The sequence below is a fragment of the Babylonia areolata genome, chromosome 18 (assembly GCF_041734735.1).
Source record: "Babylonia areolata isolate BAREFJ2019XMU chromosome 18, ASM4173473v1, whole genome shotgun sequence".
Taxonomy (NCBI): Eukaryota; Metazoa; Mollusca; class Gastropoda; order Neogastropoda; family Buccinidae; genus Babylonia; species Babylonia areolata.
The window spans coordinates 61,122,972-61,142,931 of record NC_134893.1 but is presented as its reverse complement, the minus strand read 5'-3'; the positions used below and the strand labels follow the sequence as shown (position 1 = coordinate 61,142,931).

At 42.4% G+C, this 19,960-nt stretch overlaps 1 protein-coding gene across 2 annotated transcripts in view; it reads right to left on the bottom strand.

The window, feature by feature from the left end:
* LOC143292972 (EF-hand calcium-binding domain-containing protein 6-like) overlaps positions 1 to 19,960 on the bottom strand; it is an 83,164-nt gene that overhangs the window by 27,391 nt on the left and 35,813 nt on the right. Inside the window, exons 5-8 of one of the 2 annotated variants that reach the window (XM_076603699.1) lie at positions 17,944 to 18,081; positions 8,744 to 8,859; positions 6,058 to 6,141; positions 1,986 to 2,161 (exon numbers count right to left, since the gene is read on the bottom strand). In XM_076603699.1, coding sequence (XP_076459814.1) covers positions 1,986 to 2,161; positions 6,058 to 6,141; positions 8,744 to 8,859; positions 17,944 to 18,081 — 514 coding nt within the window. The remainder of the gene's footprint in view (positions 1 to 1,985; positions 2,162 to 6,057; positions 6,142 to 8,743; positions 8,860 to 17,943; positions 18,082 to 19,960) is intronic. The other variant, XM_076603700.1, reaches the window with a different exon arrangement.

The window sequence follows — 19,960 nt, the reverse complement described above, 5'->3', positions numbered from 1 at the left end:
CAATTTCTTATTTCATTGCTTTTTTTTCTTTTATTCTCCGCTTCTTCTATACTTTCTTTCTCATTCTCTCTTGGTTTCGTCTACAACATCATCAACACACAGCAAAACAAACAACGACGATTTACCGTTTACTAAGAAACTGCTGATTTGTCGTTGGTCCGATGAATTGTCGCTGATCGGCGACAATACAGTGGTTAACGCGGCCACAAACGTGCGATGTTCGAGTTCAAATAGAGACGTGTCGATCAAAAGCCACGACCAACAGAAATCTGTCAAACCTGTACCCCCGATACCTTTGTCTTCAAAATCACTGTGCATAAATGTCTTCCCACGTTTAACAGCACATCCAGGCAGGTTTCATTTTCTTCATGATGACGATTATAGCAACAACTATGTAATCGTCTTCTCACAGGGCTAAGCTTTTCTTCAGTTTCCATATCATCAAACACCTTCCTAAAGACTTTGCTGGGTCAACTTTCAAACACATTATGACTATGGACACCACAAACCACCATGACAACAAATCAAAAGCAAAGCCAACAAAGCACAAAACAACGAAACAAAAGAGACCACAGAGTACACAGCACATATGGCATCACAACAGCACACAGAGAGGACACAGCACCGATATAGCATCACAACAGCACACAGAAAGTACACAGCACATATAGCATCACAGCAGCACACAGAGAGGACACAGCACCGATATAGCATCACAACAGCACACAGAAAGTACACAGCACATATAGCATCAAAGCAGCACACAGAGAGTACACAGCACATATAGCATCACAACATCACACAGAAAGTACACAGCACATATAGCATCACAACGGCACACAGAAAGTACACAGCACATATAGCATCACAACAGCACACAGAAAGTACACAGCACATATAGCATCACAACAGCACACAGAGAGTACACAGCACATATAGCACCACAACAGCACACAGAAAGTACACAGCACATATAGCATCACAACAGCACACAGAGAGTACACAGCAGCGATATAGCATCACAACATCACACAGAGAGTACACAGCACATATAGCATCACAACAGCACACAGAGAGGACACAGCACATATAGCATCACAACAGCACACAGAGAGTACACAGCACATATAGCATCACAACAGCACACAGAGATTACACAACAGCGATATAGCATCACAACAGGACACAGAGAGTACACAGCACATATAGCATCACAACATCACACAGAGAGTACACAGCACATATAGCAGCACAGCAGCACACAGAGAGTACACAACACATATAGCATCACAACAGCACACAGAGAGTACACAGCACATATAGCATCACAACAGCACACAGAAAGTACACAGCAACGATATAGCATCACAACAGCACACACAGAGTACGCAGCACATATAGCATCACAACAGCACGCACAGAGTACACAGCACCGATACAACATCACAACAGCACACACAGAGTACACAACACATATAGCACCACAACAGCACACACAGAGTACACAGCACATATAGCACCACAACAGCACACACAGAGTACACAGCACATATAGCATCACAACAGCACACACAGAGTACACAACACATATAGCATCACAACAGCACACACAGAGTACACAGCACATATAGCATCACAACAGCACACACAGAGTACACAGCACATATAGCATCACAACAGCACACACAGAGTACACAGCACATATAGCATCACAACAGCACACACAGAGTACACAGTACACCAAACAACAGCCACAAGCAACAGAACCCAAACAATGAGTGTTAAAAAAAAAATCTTCATCATGTATAATTCAACAGTGCGAAGGGATTAAAAAAACAAAAAACAAAAAAAACCAACAATTTTAAGTAAAGTATTAACTTTTTTAGTATGAAACGTCGATGCGATATCAAAAAGCCAATTGTGAAAACGCCATATTGAGAGCAACAAGTTCTGCTGGAAAAAAAAGAAAAAAGATAGGCACTCACTATGCCCTTCTTCTCAGTGTCCAGGTCCTCGAAGGCTTTACGCATGTTGAAGAACCCTTCACGGAACTTGTCCTTCAGCCAGCGCTCCACATTCAGCTGCTGCTTCCTCTCCAGCTCCCTGCGCCGCGGACTTCTCTCTTCCTGCCCCTGCTGCCCGGGGCTGCCTTCTGAGCGGGCTGTTCCAAACGCCAAGGGGGAGAGGGCTTACAATGTCACTATCATACATACACAGGCGCGCGCACACACGCACGTATGCACATGCACAAACATAAACACACGCACACGCAGGTACATACACACACACATACACACACACGTACATACATACATACATACATATATATATATATATATATATATATATATATATATATATATATATATATATATATATATATATATACTCTCTACAAACACGTTCACCTTACTTGGTAAGTCTCGCTTTATTGTCTTTAATTATATTACTTGTACTTCTGAGCCAAACAAAGTGACTCATGCAGCCCAGAGTTTTTCATTTTTATTATTATTTTTTTTTAAATAACAAACTAGCAATAGAAGTAATTATTAATTAATGGTAGAAATGATGCGATGTTTTCATTTGATGCATATGAATTGTTTTTTCTTTTGTTAGCTGACGATTTGATTTTAATTTCAGAGACAGTTTAGGTATATAAACACAACTACAAAGAATAGTTTGAAGCGTGCAGCTCAGCAATTAAAAGTAAATGTGTGTAAATGTAACATTATAGTATTTGGGAAAGGTGGACATGTATGTGTGAGAGAACGAATGACGGTGCTGCAGTGCCTGTTGTTAATGTCTGTAAGTGTTTAGGAATCATCTACTCTACATGTTTGAGTTTTGTTGCTGCTTGCAAGGAACTTGCAAGTAAAGCCAAAAATGCTTTGATCTGTGTAATGAAAAAATATGTTTAATTCTTCATTCCATTTATTCATTTATACAATATGGATCTGAGCTATTGTACTTAGATGATGCTGTTTTTAATTGTGAGTCAGTCCATTTATTGACTTTAAGGAAATAATTAGGAGTAAATATGCGAACACCGAATGATCTTGTTGATGGTGAAACAAATCGATATATATATACTCTACTGCGAACTCAAGTCGCTACTGGCTTATACTTCTGCAAATAGAAGATAACGGATTACCGCAGGCTATAATGCTCTAAAACATTGTATGATTTTAATAATGATAATAATGTTGGATACTTGTTGAGCGCTTTCGTCTCTTAAAGGGCGCTCGAAGCACTTTACAATAAACATTTTACACATTATACACACATGACATTACTTACAAAAGAAATAATGATTTAGCACAAACAAAATGTAAAACATAAACTGAGTATGAGTGCAAATATATATATATATATATATATATATATATATATATGTATGTATGTATGTATGTCCGCATATATGGCAGCAGTAAAATGGTTAAATCCAATTCGTGTGTACGAGTGAACGTGGGAGACGCAGCCCACGAATGAAAGTGAAGAAGAAGAAGAAAAAAAATAAAAAAACGAAAAAAATATTTGACCTTGATCTTTCCAGACAGATGTTGAGAATAACATCGAAATGAAACAGCTTTCTACGTAATATGAGAAAGAAAAAAACGAAAGTTTCACAATGGTCTCCCTTCGTGTAGGGATTGTGAAAACGGAACCAAATTAAATTTTGATGTTTGCTGTGGTACAGCTTTTCCTGTCACATTTCTCTAGAATGTTCCTTCATTTCACGCTTGTTCATTTGTTCATGTGTTTGTGTTAGCAATCGTACCTCAATCTCATTGAAACTGACTTCTCGATTTCAAAGAAATAACCCAGGACACGATACAGTTAATGAAAGAAAACAAGACAAAAAAACAAAAAAGGACACACACACACACACACACACACACACACACACACACACACACACCATCTTTAAACCGATCCTGTGTTATTAGCATCGTGATCGTCATTGTCGTCAATCCGTTCTCTCTCTCTCTCTCTCTCTCTCTCTCTCTCTCTCTCTCTCTCAAAACATCAGAAGATCACGAGGTGATAATCTCGATAGCAAAATTTATATCAGAAGCTATGAAGATAAGGCAAAAAGCACTACAAGCATAACTGCCTGGTCAGATAGGTTTGGCATTTTTCTTCTGTAGCCAGTGTTGGAATTTGTTAGATGGTACATTGATAGATGAATGAACGGAGTTGTGTATTGGGTGGCCTGATGGTTACTATCCTTTTTCATCAAAGGAGGAACTTTGTTTTGTTTCATTATTTGCTTTCACCATTTCATTCGTTTATTATAATGGTTTGTTATACAAAGCGTCTCTCTCTCTCTAATCGTGTGTGCACAACACTGTATGTTTGCTTCCATTCCTTGACAAGCCTTGCAAACTGTTTCAAAATACGCCAATCCGTTGATGATATATCACGCAATAGAATATTGTTTTCAAACATATGAATGTGTTCTCCTTTAAGTAGACATAAACTAACGAAAACAAAGTCTGGTCTGGTCATGTCTACTAATTTATATACTCTTATTATGTATTACTAGTTGTGAACCATCCTTACCCAACCTCACACTTTTCTTATTGCTTTCGCACTGACATATATCTTTACCCCTCCCCCCCTCTCTCTCTCTCTCTCTCTCTCCATCTCTCTTCTTTCTATATCCATAGTACCTGTCTTCTTATTTGCTACCTTTTCTATTTCTTACTATTGTGTAATGATTTAAAACTCATCATTACTTTTCTCTACTACAATGATTTCGTTCGAATCATTCATGTGTAGCATTCATGCTTCGTGTGTGAAAACTTATTGTGCGTGTGGGGTGGGTGGGGCATGGGGGGTGTAGCGTGTTACTAGCTCTCGATTCATGAACATATGAGCGATGTTGTATCTCTCAGTTTGATGCTCCATTATCCTTGTTCGTATTGAGAATAACTCTGTTCATTTGTGTTAATGTTTGTGTGTCTGAAAACAACGGCAGATATGTAAGGTGGCCAATGTGCTAATATCTCCACCGTTGGAAAATAAAGATTCATCATTCGTTCGTTCATTCTTTCATTTGCTCGCTCTCTCGCTCGCTCTCTCTCTCTCGCTCGCTCTCTCTCTCTCTCTCTCGCTCTCTGAGCATGAGAGAATGAGAGAGTGAGAGAGACTGAGGGAGAAAAAGAGATTCTGAGGCACAGAGACAACAAGAAGAGAGACAGAGAACGGGATCCATGGAAAACTACATTCTGGGCATAGTAGCACTCATCTACAGCTTCGATACACTGCTGCAGACTAAAGCCAAGCTGTGCACTTCGAACCGGACACACAGCGGAATATACTGTGCAGGGAGGAACATCAAAAAGACCCATTTGATTGTGCAACTACATCACAGTTCGTGCAAAAGTGCATAAAACAATGTTTATGTAAATGGAGATAATAAGCACAGTAGCATGTGTATGTGCGTGTGCGTGCGCGCGTGTGTGTTTTATATATCTCTGTGTTTGTGCGCGCGAGTGGTTGTGTTCCGAAGACAGTTTCATTACATTTTGTACAATTTTGCATAGGTTACTGTGATGGCAGTGGTACCACCACCGCCACTACTACTACTACTACTACTAACATAGTTATTATTCCTTTCTATGTGATTATCATACTAATATGAAATGAATGTATGTTCCTCTCCACAATTTAAGAAATAAGTGTATGCGTATAGTTCCTTCTTTAACTAGATTTTGATAATGGAAATGAAGTAGAAATATTGATTTCTTAATGTAGTTAAGAAACAGTTAAGAATATTTTGCTGATTTCAAGCGTGTCTAAAATACTATGTGTCTGAAAGAATATGGCTTGGAATGAACACACACGTCTAGATGAAGGGTTCTGTTTTTCTTTATTCTGATCAATGTACTGATTAAGCCTGATTGGTTTGTAAAAGTTCAAGTCTAGTGTAAAACGTTCGCCCATAAAAATGTTAATAGAAGTTATTATGAATGAACAGTGCAAGAGTTGAGTTTAGCATGAACAACATCACATAAGCACAGCACGCGTTATGTAACGTCAGCAAGTTTCTACCTGACTCCTGAATGGGGCTGAGACGTGCATTGCCTTCCTGCTCACCCTCGTAGTTAGAGTGAACCGCCAGCCTGTCCACATGGCCTGGGGAGGAACAACAGTCATAGTGCATCACCAAGCTGTGGAATACCATTCTTGTCCCATGCTGGTTGTCACACCTATGGCATCCAAGGCCAGTTCTTGTTTGTGCATTCCCACAGGGATAACTTGGAAGGTGGACATTTTGCCTAAAATCTGCGGCGACACGGCCAGGCTTGAACGGAAGGCTAGTTCGGTGCGAGTGGGTATCTTCGTATCTAACATATAAAAGTGTTCTGCTTTATGATCAGAGCCAGGCCCAATGTTAGTTCCCTTACTGTATATTGCCATTGTAAGACGATCCTTGTCTGCCCAAGGGAAATACCTGTGTTGGCAAAATATGTGGTTTCGGTTGTTTCGCTTGGTTGGTGAATAGAATAGACAGAGAGATAGATCAAGAAAACACCGCCGTTTCTTGATTGGCACCCCACCCCACAGAAGTGTTCGCCAGGGAAGTAAAGTTCGTGTGTGTACACACACACACACACACACACACGCGCGCGCGCGCGCGCGCGCATGCTCGCACTTTACTAATTACTGCCAAAACAATACCAATTACCTCCCCATACCATTACCACTCCCTGCCATCCAACACTACCACCACCACAACACCACCAATACCACACCAACAATACTATCACCACCACAACACCACCAATACCACACCAACAATACTATCACCACCACAACACCACCAATACCACACCAACAACACTACCACCACACCAACACCACCAATACCACATCAACAACACTACAACCACCAATACCACACCAACAACACTACAACCACCACAACACCACCAATACCACACCAACAACACCACAACCACCACAACACCACCCATACCACACCAACAACACTACAACCACCACAACACCACCCATACCACACCAACAACACTACAACCACCACAACACCACCCATACCACACCAACAACACCACAACCACCACAACACCACCAATACCACACCAACAACACCACAACCACCACAACACCACCCATACCACACCAACAACACTACAACCACCACAACACCACCCATACCACATCAACAACACTACAACCACCACAACACCACCAATACCACATCAACAACACTACCACCACCACAACACCACCAATACCACATCAACAACACTACAACCACTACAACCACCACAACACCACCAATACCACATCAACAACACTACCACCACCACAACACCACCAATACCACATCAACAACACTACAACCACCACAACACCACCAATACCACATCAACAACACTACAACCACCACAACACCACCAATACCACATCGACAACACTACAACCACCAATACCACATCAACACCACTACCACCACTACAACACCACCAATACCACACCAACAACACTACAACCACCACAACACCACCAATACCACATCAACAACACTATCACCACCACAACACCATCAATACCACATCAACAACACTACCACCACCAATACCACACCAACAACACTACAACCACCACAACACCACCAATACCACACCAACAATACTATCACCACCACAACACCACCAATACCACACCAACAACACTACCACCACCACAACACCACCAATACCACCACAACAACACTACAACCACCACAACACCATCAATACCACATCAACAACACTACCACCACCAATACCACACCAACAACACTACCACCACCACAACACCACCAATACCACATCAACAACACTATCACCACCACAACACCACCAATACCACACCAACAACACTACAACCACCACAACACCACCAATACCACATCAACAACACTACAACCACCACAACACCACCAATACCACATCAACAACACTACAACCACCAATACCACATCAACACCACTACCACCACTACAACACCACCAATACCACATCAACAACACTACAACCACCACAACACCACCAATACCACACCAACAATACTATCACCACCACAACACCACCAATACCACACCAACAACACTACCACCACCACAACACCACCAATACCACCACAACAACACTACAACCACCACAACACCATCAATACCACATCAACAACACTACCACCACCAATACCACACCAACAACACTACCACCACCACAACACCACCAATACCACATCAACAACACTATCACCACCACAACACCACCAATACCACCACAACAACACTACAACCACCACAACACCACCAATACCACCACAACAACACTACAACCACCACAACACCACCAATACCACATCAACAACACTACAACCACCAATACCACATCAACACCACTACCACCACTACAACACCACCAATACCACATCAACAACACTACAACCACCACAACACCACCAATACCACATCAACAACACTACAACCACCACAACACCACCAATACCACATCAACAACACTACAACCACCACAACACCACCAATACCACATCAACAACACTACAACCACCACAACACCACCAATACCACCACAACAACACTACAACCACCACAACACCACCAATACCACCACAACAACACTACAACCACCACAACACCACCAATACCACATCGACAACACTACACCAGCGATGATGATTTGGATGATGGTTCCTGCAGTACCTGACTGCGGGAGGAAGGCAGCTCGGACAGGGGGGCCGGACTGGCCACGCCACTCAATGCCCAACGCATTCAGGAATCTGCGACCGTCAATGACTCCCTCATTGGCTCGGTCATAGCTGCACACAGCGCCCAACACAGCTCATCGAGGGCTGAATGTCTGCATCTACGCTTCTCCGATGTTTTCCCTTTCTCTCCATGTCTGTCTGTCTGTCTGTCTGTCTGTATGTATGTATGTCCCTCATTTTCTTTGTATTTGTCGGTTTCTTTTTGTTTTCTTCTTTCTTGTATTGTTCTTGTTTTCCTTGTTGTTATTGCATTATATTTCCTTTCCGTTATTGTTTTTGGCTCACGTGTGTAAACAATGCAAATCTATGAAATAGCCCTGTGTTCCGTTGTGTGTGTGTGTGTGTGTGTGTGTGTGTGTGTGTGTGTGTGTGTGTGTGTGTGTTTTATCAGACTATGTTCCTGGCTTATTTATGATATATGTGTCCTCAGAATTATACTGGCATTATGATTATGTTTGGAAAGAACTGATTTTTGTTTTGTTTTTTAATATCTGTATGTGTCGGTGTGTGCACGCGTAGGCGCACATATATATATATATATATATATATATATATATATATATATATATATATATATACACACATATATATATATATATATATATATATATATATATATATATATATAAACCAAGCCAAAGAAGCACAATATAGGTATATATTAACCAAGCAAATCACAATATCAACTGCAACATTTTCGGGGTAATGCTCATATCAAGTGAGACACGACTTGTTGAAACTACCTTCATTTCACTTGAGGAAAATTTCAAGATATTTCATTGTAAATGCCCCAAGCTTCCTGTATGAACGTCAGTCTCCATTATCATTATCAGTTGTAGTAGTAATAGAAGCAGTAGTTGTAATAGTAGTAATAGTGGCTGTAATAGTAATAGTAGTACTAACATTTGTAGAAGTGGCAGCAGTATTAAGATGATATAAAATGTTCGCGACTGCAAACATTGAAGTCGATTCTTCGGGCAAAACAAAGTTGATATTTCTTAAATATGAATTTATCTTGCATTGATGACATAGGTTGATAATAGCCAACAAAACGATTATTCCTGAGTCTACTTCCTAACAGCAGAATGAGTGTTCTTTTCATTCTGTCGAGAAGAAAATATAAAGTATGTTCACCATACGTTTGTCGAGGCGTCAAACAGAGACCAATTAATATTCTTTAATCTCAATTTCTTGTGCAATTTAAGTTCTTTGAATTTTATCAAGGAAGTGATCTATCGCCAACATATGAAATTAAGAGAGAAAAAATGACGCAAATTGCTAAAAGACAAAAAACAGAACTCGTCCGGAAATTAAACCCGGTGTAACAGGCCGAAACTTATCCCTGGCTGGTTCTTACCCCGGGTAAGAAGTAGCCTAGGCTATTTGTTACCCCTCCTGGCTGGAATATACCCCCTGTGTACTCTTCGCTGACCCAACCAGTCTGTATCACATTTACATTAATGATGATGATGATGATAATGATAATAATAATAATAATAATAATGGGAATTTATATAACTCCTTCCAACTCTCAAGCCACTTCGCAATTAATGCAAAAAAAGTGATGTGATGTTCGTCAAAAAATTGATGTGACGATGTTCGTCCTTCGGATTCGAAGATGACCATGGCTTCAAGAGTCAGGTGGAAGATCAGTGGCAGTGGGTCTAGAGGTGACTGATGAGGCCAATCTGGGTCCTGAAATCTCGCCCACATGTGGGACACAAGTGAGTGGGTGCTGTTGTGGCAGTGGATGCTGCTCGGGCCTTGCGCACAGCACGCTTTCGGTGAGCCTCGGTGATGCACCTGACTTCAGCTGCACGGGCTTCTGTGGTGATTATGCTGCCAAGCTGGACGGTCCAGAGCAAGTGTCTCCCACGTGTTGATGTCGACGCCCAGGACTTTGAGGGACGCTTTGAGGCAGTCTTGGTAGCGTTTCTTCTGTCCTCCAACAGAGCGCTTGCCTTGACACAGCAGCTGATTAGACAGTCGGCTATCTGACATTCTGACCTGATGTGGAGGAGTCTGCAGAGACAGCTCAGGCTGAGCTGTTTGGCGTGTCTGCTGTAGACAGTCCAGGTGTCGCTGGCGTAATGATCACTGCACAGTAGACCTTCAGCTTAGTGGGTAGAGCTGAGTCCTCTCCGCTCCCAGACGTTCTCCCGGCTTTGGCGATCCTGTTGTTGACCTTAGCGTCTATGTTCACACATACAGACAAACACACACACACACCACCACCCCCACCCACCCACAGACACACACGTATGTCCTTCACGTGCTATGCCACGTCCGCTCACATCATGCTCACTTTCATACATCAGAGAGGTTAACAGTGACCTAGCTGGCATGCAGTGCAGGAGAGCATGTCTGTTTCCCCAGGTCTAAGTTCTTCCGGGTCTGTATTCCCCTAGGTCTAAGTTCCCCCAGATTTATGTTCCCCCACAGCTGACCATGGTTTACCACAGTTCAAGAGTGCTCAGACTGCGTTATGTTGTCGGATTTGTACATTGTGCCTTTGAAGATGTTTGACCGCTGCATGACCACTACTGACCACTATCAGAGTTCAGCTTGCATCACATTGTATGTAATATTGCAACGTTTTAGCAGGATTTCACTATACTGTTGGCCATTACTGACCAGTACTTGCCACTGCTGACCACTACGTCAAATTTTTCAGATTGCTTTGTTTTGTCACATTTGTGCATTATCAAGACGTCCTGTTTTTTTGTTTTTGATTTTATTAACTGCAAACTGACCACTGACCACCACTGACCGTTGACCATTGCTGACCACTGTTGATCACTGACATCCACTACCCAGTGACCACCACCCACCACTACTGACCACTACAGTCCACTGACTACTGCTGACCACTATCCACTGCTGCCCACCACTGACCGCTGACTACTGCTGATCACCGCTAACCACTGACCATTATTGACCACTGCTGGCCACCATATACTAACCACTAACCATTATTGACCACTGACCACCGATGACATCCATTGACCACTGATGACCACAGACTAATGCTGACCACCACTGACCACCACTGACTACTAGCACTACTCATCACTTACAAACGCTAACCACTGACCGACCAGAACCAACCACTGACCACTATATACTGACCACAATTACGACTATTGACCTCTGACCCCTACTGACCACTGCTGACAGCTTCTGACCACTGACCACTTCTGACAACTGACCACCGCTGCCCAGCACTGACCACTGCTGACCACCACTGACCACTGATTTATGCTAACCACTGACATTACTGTCCACTAATAACGACCGTTACCCATTACTGACCACTGCTGACCGCTGACAACCACTGACTACTGCTGACCACCGCTGACAACAATTACAGAGCACTAATGACCACCACTTACTTCCGCTGAGAGCCACTGACCACTATATATGGACCACTACTGACCACCACTGACACCACTAACCACGGACAACTACTGACACTGCTGACCACCACTGACTACTACAGATCACTGACCACTGTTGACGACCACTGACCACTACATACTGCTGACTACCGATGAGCATGTATGACCACTACTGACCGCCACAGACCACCACTGTCCACCACTAACTGGTGACCATAGTCGACCACTATGGACCACTGACCACCGCTGAGCACCGCTGACCACTACTGACTGCTGAACATTGACTGCTGCTGACCACTGCTGACAAGCACCCGAAAGTGTATGTATGATTAAACACACATATGTTTAGGGGAACATAGACTTGGGGGATACAGACCTGGGGGAACATAGACCTGGAGTAATATAGACCTGGGGGAACACAGACCTACCAAAAACGTTTTTTGGGGAAATATCGTCCTGGGGGAATATAGACTGAGAGAACAAAGACCTGGGGGAACAAAGACCCAGGAAACGTAAATTTAGGGGAACACAGACCCGTGGGAACATAGACCTGGGGGAATATAGTCCTGTAAGAACTTGTAGCTGGCTGAAGGAAAATTCTGGGGAACATAGATTTAGGGGAACATGAAGCTGACCCCCCGAATTATCTGCAAAATAAACCGCTAAACCGTCATTTCATGGAGCGTGTGTGTGTGTGTGTGTGTGTGTGTGTGTGTGTGTGTGTGTGTGTGTGTGTGTGTGTGTGTGTGTGTGTGTGTGTGTGTGTGTGTGTATGTGTGTGTGTGTGTGTGTGTTCTTTGTCTCTGTTCTTGCTCTTTGATTTTTTTAGTGGAGATACCTTTCTTCAATACCCTCTTTTTCTTTCTTGTTTCTCTTCTCAATTTCTTCTTTCTTCCATGTTCATTATCTAAAAAAAATTATAGTGTGACCAAGCGCGCTATGCTTGCTCCAACACTATTCACGCACAAGCCACAGCAGACGACAGTTTTCCCTCATAACCCGCGCACAGAATGTGTGACGTCACTCCGCTTACATCATTTTGTCCTCCTCGCCAGGCCACCTGCTGACGGCTTGACCAGTGTCGCGTTGTGGTACGTCATTGGCTGAGAGCAAACTTGTGTTTCTGTTCCACCGTAATTAATTAATAACTCTCTTGTCAGATCAGTAAACTACTAGTATTATATACTGGCAGAATCGTCTTAATTCCATCTTTAAATCTATTCCATTTATGTTCGCCTACGTGAAACTGATTTAACGCAGTTTGTAATTTTCAGCGACGAGCTCGTTAAAACTGACCCTGTTCAGGTGACTTAAATTAAGATTATAAATTCATCTTAAATAATCAACACTTCATTTTACACTCATTATAAAGTAGGCGTTGAGCTCTTTCTTTTGCAACTTATCCGATGCAAATCGGTTCAGTAATCATCTAGAAATCTGTCACTGAACACCTTGTAACAAACACAATTGTCATCGGATTCTCCGTGATTAGTGACGATCTGCTTGCAAGCACACGTGACGCACTTTGCGGTCCGCTAAACTTGCATAAATTGGCACAGTGAATGATGAGTGGTCATTTCATACCTGGTCAGTCATCTGACCAGAGCCTGCTCTCTCTCTCTTGCTGTGTCGCGGGCAGTGTGTCGTGTGTGTCCCCACAACAGCTGACACCTCGCTACGTATCGCTCCTGGAGACAAGTTTCCGCGGATAGCATAATGATGATAGCAATGCTGATGCTGCCCAAAGCGTGGTGATGCGCCATCATGACGATGCATGCGGCGATACGGCTCCTGACAGCAGAATGGACCAGATACCAACCGTGCCCTGCTCCAAGATCCTTGACGCCGTCCTTCTTCTTCTTCTGTCACTGGGGGGGCACTGTCTTCTCTTAGACTAGTTCTCTTCTAGTCTTCTTCTCTTTTAGTTCTTCTCATAGTCTTCTCCTAGTTGTCTTCTTCTCATTATTTCTTCTTCTTAGTCTTCTTCTTTTAGAATATTGTAAATAAACCAATAGAAAACCCCATTTGTGACTGGCCTCTATATGTTCCTGGCCTGTGCGTGGGATCTTGTCTATCCTTCAATTAATCATATTTAGTTAAGTCTTTTGTGCCGTACCCTTCAGTAACCACCCGGTACACGGCTACAATAGTTTGAAATTTTATTCATCCTTTCACTCCAGTTGCTTATGGAGGACTGCTATCAAATGATACTTTCACGCCCAAAAGAAGACATTCAAATACTCAACACTATAACTTAATAAGAAAACGCAAATATGTTTCAAACAACAATTAGCATTTGAATGTGCAGATTTGATAAACGTACTTATAGCTAACAATTTCCATCTGCTTCATATGAAAAAAAACCCAAACAAACAAACAAAAAACAAAAATGAAAACCGACTTCGGAGACAAATATTTTTCATGCACACGCTTGTTTCGGAAGTCATTATACTTTGTGCATTCCATTATAAAACAGAACTCATCCCCAGTCACAGCCATATTACAAACTTTGCATAACCACAACTCTCGTGGTGTCCCTCTTTCTATTTCCAACTCAAGATTACTAAGCATAATTCATCAAAAGCAATCACTGTACATCAGTGCGGCTTAACGTGTCTAGGAACGAACTTAATGTTCAAAGATAATATCAGTTAAAACAGATGTTCCATATCGAAAATTTTAATTGCAAATAAGACAACAGTTTTATCCAAGCAACAAGTTCATTGATTACTTTTCAGTTTTGAATAAAAATCCATTGGTAATAAATATTGTGTGAAATATATTCCTCGCAGTTCACATACCCTTCCTTCTAATGTTGTTAATCTTGGCACTCTTCAAATATCAATGTATTTCAGAGAAAAAGAGAGGGGGTAAGAAATGGCCCAGAGGATAAGAACTAGCCTAGGCCAAACTATACCCCGGGTAAGATGTAGCCCAGGCCAATTCTTACGAGGGTAAACTCTGGCCTAGGCTAGTTCTTACGGGGGTAAACTCTGGCCTAGGCTAGTTTTTACGGGGTAAACTCTGGCCTAGGCCAGTTCTTACGGGGGTAAACTCTGGCCTAGGCTAGTTCTTACGGGGGTAAACTCTGGCCTAGGCTAGTTCTTACGGGGGTAAACTCTGGCCTAGGCTAGTTCTTACGGCGGTAAACTCTGGCCTAGGCCAGTTCTTACGGGGGTAAACTCTGGCCTAGGCTAGTTCTTACGGGGGTAAACTCTGGCCAGGGTAAGATCTGGCCTGTTAAACCGGGACCTCTCAAATCAAAAGCAAAAATCATAGCATTAGACCAGCCACCCGTTCTGTAGTCTTATTCAGCTCTGTTTCAACAAAAAGTTAAATTACATTCATTCCGTATGAGAATTTGTCGTGTGACAACTTCCTGGAAGCCTCATCGTGAACAGAGAGTGCACATACACACGCTGACACACAGATACAGACACAGACATACACAGACACAGAGACACACACAGACACAGACACACAGACGCGCGCACCAGTTGGTGGTAATCAATGAGGTGGGCCTGTCCTACGAGTTGCACTGGGGGAAACACAACTGACCATGCCGGGACTGTTCTGAGGAGTCGGAGAACAGTGTTTTCATGGAGAACGAGAGAACAATCGATGTAGTTACTATTAATATAGAGTAATAGGGATCGTCATTCAACATGGGATCCCTCACATTCAAAAACATGAAAAAGAATTTGGTCATTACTTTCTCTTGTCTGTTCAAATGAATATTATTAAGGGTTTTTTTCTTTCTTCTTTTGCATTGATCAAAGTCTTCCTGGAAAAATGAACAGCTTTTCGTTTCTCCTGCTGTTCAGTTGTCACATTTCATTACAAAAGTTCGGTTTATTTTCCCAGTCCCCTTCAATATACTTTCTTCGCGTGCCAATGTGAGATTTCTACAAACTTTGCCAAGGACAGCCTTATTGTCTTCATACATTTATGTACTTGCACTCCACCCCCATTTCCCCTTTATGTATAACTATTTTTATGCTTTTTTCTGCGCGAATAAAACATATAGATTTGCTATGATGGTGATCATTGTAGAATCGGTTTTGTACATATGTCGTGGTTTATCACACTTTTTTCTCCAAATCTATGTATTTTGAGCCGCGGTTATGTCCGACAGTCACTCGTCCCGTCTCGTGTCCCAGTGCACATAAACTTTCCAGAACTATCCAGTACATTTTTCAACTTGAAAACTTTTTTTAGAACTGCCACAACAGCGGATGAATTCATTAATGCACTGTAAACTTCCGAGGTTAGTGTAGTCCCGCGCAAACACTTTCAAATATCCCTGTCTTCACTTCCATCATCATTTACGAGTGACGTCATTTTGAAACCTTCTCGTTAAAGGTAAACGTTTATGACTGGATATTTGTGTGGGAGCTTTTGAAACTTGTTCAATAAAAGCACAATGAAATTACTTTAGCATTATTCGTTTATTTATTCATCTTGATAGAACAGGAGTAGTTAGTCGCAAAGTGTGGTGGGGCAGGGAGGTGGGAGTGTAATCAGAGAGCCCACACGTAGAGGAGAGAGGGGGCAGCACTATAAAATGTTTGAATAACCAGCCCATTTCTTTTATCAGAACGTCAGTTTTCCGTTCGATTTGGCTGTGATGAATTGGTTCATTATGAAAATCAGGTTATATCTTCTTTTTTTTTCTTTTCTTTTTATGGTAATTTATAACAAGACGCCGGTTGTGAAGCATGTTCGTCATGTTCTATCTGTGTCGTCACGGTGAGTGCAGAGTATGCAAACAATCTTTTTATGACATCATTTTGGAGTTTGGAACAGAATTCAACCTGACACTGAACAATTTAATTTGACACTTAACAAACTCATCTGCATTCGAGCTCTGTGTCAGTATCAGAATAACACATTGTTGTTTTAAGAATCAACACAGAACAAACGGCACGTGACATTTCTTTCTTCATGATTATAAACGTTTCAGTCTCAGATCTAAGTATAAGATGGCGGTATGTGTGTGTTTTGTTTTTGGTTGGTTGGTTTGTTTTTGGTTTGTTCTCCGCTTTGTCGTCAGATAAATGGCAGTAGATCGCAACATCTCTTCTTTTTTTTTTTTTAAAGTCACTATCATCGAAATAATTTTAAACGACGGAAAGGGTGATGCCCTGTTCTAGAATCCTAAATTATTGCACCTACTTAGACACAAAATTTCGCATATTTTGCAATGAGGGCATATGAGAAATGCGAGAAATCGTGGGCTGGCACCACCGTCATGTCCTTCCGCCTACAACGAAGCGGCAAGCATCATTTTTCACTTGTCGAAAGTCTTTGTTTTTCTTCCAAACAGTAATGAACACAATGATCTGTTCTTCATGTAAATCCTCATGACACAAATCGATCAGCTTTTCAGCTGCAGAAAACAGCAGATCTGTGCAAAATTCAGTGAACTGCTATCCATTATTTATCTTTATGTACATGTGGCAGTTTTGCTCCCAAGATGAAAAGGTCTGGAGAAGGGCAGAAAGCCAACCTCCTTCGCAAAAGACTGGATGTTTTTTGGTTTGTTCAGACACATGTTGGTGTGAAAAGTCGAAAGAAGCAAAATCGATGGGTAGACTTAACACTGTATATATCTGTTAGTAGTGTTTATTTAGAAACAAAACTAGAGCTTTGAAAAAAACACAATATAGGGTCGGGTCTATACTCGTACACACACACACACACACACGCGCGCGCGCGCGCGCGCGCGTGTACATACCTGCACCAGAGTTTCTCAAACTCGGTGTCGTCCATGTTGAAGTTCATTTTCTGCAGCATCTGTTTGAATTCTGACCTCATGACCCGGCCTGAGCCACCAGGGTTCATCTGAGGTATCATTTCTGCCAAGTCCAGGAACCTGGGAAAACAAGGTGGCAGACTCAGTAACCATCGAGATTAACAACATCGAGATGATGTAGGTATACCCATAACAGAAAACGAAAGTGACCCAACAAGTTAAAATACAACCTGCTGTCAAAGGGTACAGTGGGTCTCAACAGAATACATACCTGTCGTGTGTCAGAACAACACTTTGAGAAGTTCAAAAAGTCAATAATACTGGAAAGAAACAATAACTCGTGTCCATCAAAAAAGTATGTTGTCAAATAATGAACAACTTCGGTAGTTTCAATTTCGTTGTGGAGTAGCTGGAGAGGACAAAGGTTTGGGATGAAGGCCACAAAACCAACATAACCCTACATAAATTATACTTTATCTGCCAACTTCAGGTTATCAACCAGTGCAAACAAAAGGCTTCACAACAAAGACAGATCTTCGGATGCTCTTTCGACGATCGGGACCTGCCTCAGTGATCACCACACACCTCATTAACTTCCAACAGAAATCAATCCCAAACAGCATATCAACGCATTCAGTTAGGCTCCTCTCAGTGTTCTCTTTCCCACGTTGGAACATATGCAGAAAGCTATATCAACACGATTGATACACTTTCGAAAAAACAGGTCGGGGTTTGGGAAAGGGATGATCTGCGTGAAATTAACAAAACAGAACAAATTACGAAATGCGCCTGTTGTATACGTTATTTGATGCATCGACAACTTATGCAAGACTACTTTTTAAAACATGAAAACATTGATTTAAAAAAATAATGATTATGATACATCAAAGACGAAACAATGCAAAAATTACAAAAAGACCAGCAACCGAGGCGAAGTCGTTAGCGTCGCGGTTTTACGGCTGGAAGGACGCGGGTTCGATTCCCAGCAGAGGTATTTTTCGGTTCGTGGCCGGATCCTACCCAGAGATAAATGTGCTGTGGGCACCAACCGCCGTGGCGAAGTGGTTAGCGTCGCGGACTGACGGCTGGAAGGACGTGGGTTCGATTCCCAGCGGGGGTGGGGTTTTTGGCCAACGGCCAGCTCCTACACAGGGTTGAGTGTATTATGGGCTTAAATGGGAAGAATGGGGCCACGAGTCGAGTATCATCCACTTCACGGATGCGTTTTTTGCGTGTGTTGCTTTGATTTTCTTACAAATACTACAAGTGTCTGCATCCCTCAGGCCTGGTTAACGCCTGGATATCATTACGACAGAAAGCGTAAAGTTCAGCCTTGCCACGTAGTCCCAAATCTAAACAGACCTCCACAGCAGCATCGTCATCCATCTCCTCCTTCATCATCAATCAGAATAAGTATATTTTTTGTGGCCTTTCATGCCCTTCTCTCACGGTGACCTCAGTTTCTATACACCTCCACTTCCGTGCTTGGGGTGAGTCCTGTCAAGGTTTTCGGTGTCGGTAGATTCATGGGGGACTGTCGTTTCAGACACATGGTGCACATGGTGGCAGTCTCCAATCGGGTGGGGGTGGGGGGTCTGGCTCCGCGACTAAGCCATGATTGTCGTCAGTAAGGGGCTTAGCAGGTAGTGTCATAAATACGTTAAATCAGAACAGGTACCACTGAACACCACTGAAGTGACTCAGCAGCAGTGCATGGTCTCCTCTGGCATGTGGCCTCCTGGCGAATTAGCATCGATGGTTCCTTGAGTACTGCCAACGCTGGGACAGCAACAGACGAACCCGGTTACTGCCGTGTATGGGGGACTTGGAATGAGCGGGTGGGAGTAATGCCGCTGAAACGGTGCAGACGATGAGGGAAAAAAAAGAGAATACAAAGAAATAAACTATGTACTGTGGGCTTAAACTGGAAGGCACCACTTCATATATGCGTCGTTGGGTGTGTTTCCTGACCAACACTGCAAGTGTCTGTATCTCTCGG